Raw genomic sequence first — 5,420 nt, 5'->3', positions numbered from 1 at the left:
ATTTAAAAGTGTTGTAATCAGTCATGAAAACGTAGGGAATCATCCTTATAATATAGTGATGAAAATAGTAAAACATCCAGACTTTAAAGCTGTGAGCTTGTTTTGCTGCTTGATATTGCAACTTGGTGTGTCTTACCATCTTATGAGCACACTGGTTTGTAGTGCAAACAGTTTTACCATTTACTGCACATTGTTAGTCTTCTCCTTATTTCGCTATGGCAGATAATAAACCCATAGGTCTCACCCATAGACGTACTTCCACGTTCAGTAAAAAGGTGGAAACATAAACAATATCCAGTGTTTTTTATGGAGTAGAAACACGTGATATGAACCTCCTGAAACTTATGTGCGATCAAATCCAAACCAGCAGCGGAAAAAACGTAATGTAATGAATATTGCTTGTTTTGTTCATCGGTGGAAAATTGAAACCTGAAGCATTAGGACTATAAAAAAATATTGATTTGTTCTGCTTGTTGGTGGAAAATGAGTCATTTCTGTTAAATTGTCCCATGTTCCTCTATTCACTAGTTGTTTGGTATGCATTTCAAATACACGACAACATCATCCAGTGCTCATTCTTAGGCACATCAGGCCACAAAATATTTTTATTACATTCAAAAGAGAGATTTTTAAAGCTGCAGTGTTTTTTTTAGCAAAGTATCTGTCCTTAGTGGTAAATTCACTATACAGTTGCATTGCTTTTACATTCCATATTTCAGCACATAGACAATATGTTATTCAACGTTTTCCAACTTAATAACCAGGTGCGGTATAGCATTGCGCTTTGAATATTTAATTATATCTTTTGTCATTCTGTTCAGTGCAAACACGCCTCCTTGCAATGCAAATAAGGCCTATTATTGAATGTTCACAAACTTTGCTATTTGCTCGACCCAATTACACTGGAAAAGCAATGTTTGTGTACATCTTCGAGACATCCTGGCAACAGTAATTTATCAAATGATGGAGAAGAGCATTAAAACTTGGCATATTTCCAGAAACACCGAAGACAAGTGCTCTTTCTAAAGAGCTGATTCAGGTGCATAAAACTGCAGTAATGCCAGATTGTGGTAGTTCACTGCATCCTCCAATGGAGAAATGAGTTGCATGAAAGTTCTGCAATTGTTTTTGGCATGTTTGTGCTGTTTTATGACTTGCATAGTTCCTTTAACCAGTCAGTTGCTACAACCCAGACAGTGCGTGAAAGTCTGCTCCGTATTTGCAACACCTCCGGGAAGCTATTTCAGGCATCCAAGACCAAGTCTGGATAGGGAACTTGAATGGGGAAATCAACTAAATTTGAAATGCATATGCTCAAATAGCATCAAAAAGCTTGTATTTCAGCCTGGATGCACATATGTAGTCCATTCAAAACTGTTTCTCTTACAACCAGAGCTCCTAACGGCAGCTGCAGTGATGCATTGATTTTACTAAATGCCGATTGGCTCTTTTAATTAGAAGGCGGGACTTATACCACCATATTGCGCGTTACGCCATCGTCTTAGCTGCTACTGAATTTGGGTTTTCTCTGTGATAGGTCCAGGAGCGTGCTGGCCAGGGACGGCTGATGGAGTTTTACAGAGCACAAATCGATGGACGATTTGAATTAGAGTATTACGGAAGCGCTGAATGCGGAAAGCGTACACCAACGGGTTGAGTGCAGAGTTGATGTGTGACATAAAGATCCCCACGTAAAAAGCACTCTTAGGCACTTTGCATGTGGGGCAAAAAAACACAATACAGTTCATAATGTGCAGTGGCAGCCAGCAGAGCGCAAACAGAAACAAAACTAGCGCTAACGACTTGGCAAGTTTCAGCTCTTTGCGGTAGTACTTGCTCGAGTCGCAAGTGGCCTCGGCTCGACGGTTGAGCTGGCGGGAGATCACACGGAAGATCTCAGCGTACAGGCCTGTCATGATGATCAGCGGTGCCACCACCCAAACGAAGAAGTTGAAATAGACCATATAATCCATGCGCATGACGTTGACAAACTGGCATTCGATGGACGTCGTGCTGACGTTTCCAGGTGGGGTGCGGTGCCAGCCGGCCATGGGCACTAAACCGGTCAGAAATGAGATGAGCCAGCACAGACCCACAGCTACCCACCCACGCCTCTGCGTAACAATGACGTTATACCTGTTAAAACAAAACAAAAACAATGACATAAATTACTTTTTAAAACCAATCTTAACTGTTCTATATAATAGTACCGGTTACCAACATTCTTCAAAATACAGTTGAAGTCAAAAGTTTACATACACCTTGCAGAATCTGCAAAATGTTCATTATTTTACCAAAATAAGAGGGTTCCATACAAAATGCATGTTTTTTTTTTTGTTTAGTACTGACCTGAATAAGATATTTCACATAAAAGACGTTTACATGTAGTCCACAAGAGAAAACAATAGTTGAATAGTTTGTTTAGTGATAGTTGTTCATGAGTTCCTGAGAAGTTGCCTGCTGCTCTTCAGAAAAATCTTTCAGGTCCCACAAATTATTTGTTTTTCCAGCATTTTTGTATATTTGACTGTACAATGACTTTCCAATAATGACTATGATTTTGAGATCCATCTTTTCACACTGAGGACAACTGAGGGACTCATATGCAACTATTACAGAAGGTTCAAACGCTCAGCTGATGCTCCAGAAGGAAACACAATGCATTAAGCGAGGGGGTGAAAACTTTTGAACAGAATGAAGATGTGTACATTTTTCTTATTTTGCCTAAATATCTTTTTTTTCTTATTTAGTACTGCCCTTCAGAAGCTACAGAAGGTACTTGTCTTTTATGTGAAATATCTTATTCAGGTCAGTATTACATTAAAAAAACCATCATGCATTCTGTATGATCCCTCTTATTTTAGTAAAATAATTAACATTTTGCAGTAAGGTGTATGTAAACTTTTGACTTCAACTGTATCTTCTTTTGTGTTCAACAGAGGAAAGAAACTCAGGTTTAAAACTACTGAGTAAATGATGACAAAATTGTCATTTTTGTGTGAACCATACCTTTAACACGTTGTTTTAACAAGTACTGTAGTACTAGGTAACTACATTTTTAGATTTTCTGAATGGGATGGTGTTGTCGGTGGTTGCTGTGCAGTTTCTAAGAGTTTCTGAGTGGTTTTACTATGTTGCTAGGTGTTCAGGTAGTTGTTGACTGATCTCTATGATATTCTCTTTCCAGATATGGCTTTTCCAACATTGTCTCATTCTCCAAACAAAAAAACATATAAATATAAACATAATATAAAGTTTTGTTTATTTTATGTCTGTATGGTAAAATGGCAATGAATTGCATTTGCCTTAGAGAGTACACATACATTTTCTAAATCTCTTATAAGATATAGATTATGTATTTTAATATATTTTAATATATTCTACCATTTGCCACAAATGTGTTACATAAGCAGTTTAAGTCACATGCCTTCGACATTAAGCAAATGAGTGGTTAGGGACGCTGCCAAAATACTATCAGACCAGTGAACATCATTCCCTTTGACAGACAGCCAAGGTTTAATTTAGTTAAAAGCCTTGCACTACACTAGCCCATTGATTTGCATTAAAGAAAGCAACAGATATATTGCTGTCCTCCTGCTGTCTGGCCAGAAAGTATTATAAAACACAGCTGATGCAACTTGGAAAAAAAAATCTAACAGTTCCGACTCCTAATTTGATGAATCACTCTCAAGTTACGTAGCTTGGTGAATAAACAATACATTTTTTGAACATTGGTATTTTTAGCATAAAAACATGTTGCATGAAAGCAATAAGCAATAAGCATGATGCACAAGTCATTTAAAGTTGGCAAAACGATTTTTAGGCAACCAAAAGAAGGTGTTTTTTGGTGGACGTAAAGTCTAAGTCTTCTAGAACTTGGTAAACCAACATAAAATTGGTAATTTGTGATTTTTCTTTTCTGTAAGAATGAATAAGTTATACTTCTGAATTGCAATTAATTTTGCACCAATAGACACAGTAGAAAAAAATTATTTTTCAAAGTGAATGTCAGTCTTTCTACTTTAAAATGTCATGTCTAATTTAATGTGACACTTACAATGTGATAGGTAAGTTTTAATTTCTGAGAAAATGAAAAGTTTCTTTTAATTTTGCGTTTGTGTTAATTCTAGTGCATGACCTTGATGTAGTTCATTAAAAAGAGGGTTTCACCAACTTTAACTTAAGTAAATATTTAAATAATTTAACAACACATTTGCATGTTTACTGGTCTCTAATGTCTGTTAATCAAACAAAGTAAATATTTCATCTTTATTTAGCGTTTCAGACTCACCTGGTCGGTATTTTGACCCGTAGGAAGCGGTCAATGGCGATGGCCAGCAGGGACAGTATGGAGATTTGGGTGATGGTGACGAGGATGCAGGAAATAAAGAGGCAGGTGTAAAACTGCGTGTTGAGACCCAAGCTGATGACCACCGCCAGCGGAATAACGAGAACACCGACCGCGATATCGGCCAGTGCCAGAGAAACAATAAAACAAAAGGTTGGGTCTCTGAGACCCTGATTCATGCAAACCACCAAGACCACCAGCACGTTCCCAAGCACAGACGCCAGAGCAATAGTACACTCAATGGAGATGTACATCAAGTCCATCTTCTCCCAACTCTCAGTTACTGTGAGCGTTGACATCTTCACCCTCTGTAGCAGTGGTTCCTCTTCCACCATGGCACTGGGTCTTCTATAAGAGCTTCATGATGTCTTCAAATGCTGGTATGTGAAGTCATTTCAATATATTACTCAGTCTTTCCTGCTGTCTCTCATATAAGTAGTATTTGAACTTTCTTGCCTTTTTAATAAAAGCCTTGGAAAGCACTTAGAGTTTCTTCAAAAGCAGTTCCATGTGATCTGTAGTTAATTTGAGTTGCCGTGCGTCTTGTTCTCTTCATCTTCACGAACTCCTGCTTCTCTTTCTCCTGTTGCGGAGGCTCTGCTGGCTAGGAAGGGAGGGGTGGTATATTCTCTGCAGTACTGTTTCCTTGCCCACTGCTTGTCTCGCTCATCGTTTCTCTCTCACTTTCTCTCTGTTCGCACACTTTCCAAACCTCAAATACCACTGCCATTTAGAATTCAACCGAGTATGTCTTTTGAATTCCATTTCAGCTTTTGAATTTGAATTGGTGGTAAACAGTAACCAAAATGGTAATTAAAATTTAAATTTCAAAAAAAGTAGAATTTAAATGTAACAAAACAATCACCAAAGAACATGTTATCATACACAATGTAGGGTTTTTTAAATAAGATATTAACTAATTATCTGTTTATATTTTATATAAAATACTGTTCAGAAGTTTGGGGTCGATGGATTTTTAAAAATATTTTAGAAAACGTTCTTTACCATTTAATCAAAAATACTGTAATATTGAAAAATATTTAAAAAAAAAATTCTGTTGTAATATTTTGTA

The 5,420-nt window shown here is 37.2% G+C and overlaps 1 protein-coding gene across 1 annotated transcript; it reads right to left on the bottom strand.

Annotated features, from left to right (window-relative positions):
* Nucleotides 1-649: 649 nt before the first annotated feature.
* Nucleotides 650-4,880, bottom strand: LOC141347205 (adenosine receptor A1). The gene is made up of 2 exons (XM_073852208.1): nt 4,292-4,880; nt 650-2,136 (listed from the first exon to the last, which is right to left on the bottom strand). Exons 1-2 carry the CDS (start codon nt 4,681-4,683, stop codon nt 1,509-1,511), a joined length of 1,020 nt encoding a protein of 339 aa, XP_073708309.1. The 5' UTR covers nt 4,684-4,880; the 3' UTR covers nt 650-1,508.
* Nucleotides 4,881-5,420: the final 540 nt, after the last annotated feature.

This window comes from Garra rufa, chromosome 12, assembly GCF_049309525.1.
Source record: "Garra rufa chromosome 12, GarRuf1.0, whole genome shotgun sequence".
Lineage (NCBI taxonomy): Eukaryota > Metazoa > Chordata > Actinopteri > Cypriniformes > Cyprinidae > Garra > Garra rufa.
Note: the sequence above shows the minus strand (reverse complement) of the source record. Positions and strands in the feature narration are given on the sequence as shown.

Bases quoted from the DNA above. Each gene is read 5' to 3' on its own strand.
- LOC141347205 (XM_073852208.1), bottom strand. From the start codon at position 4,683: ATGGTGGAAGAGGAACCACTGCTACAGAGGGTGAAGATGTCAACGCTC. The intron at 2,137-4,291 runs GTGAGTCTGAAA...TTGTTTTAACAG, and splicing joins CGGGTCAAAATACCGACCAG to GTATAACGTCATTGTTACGC.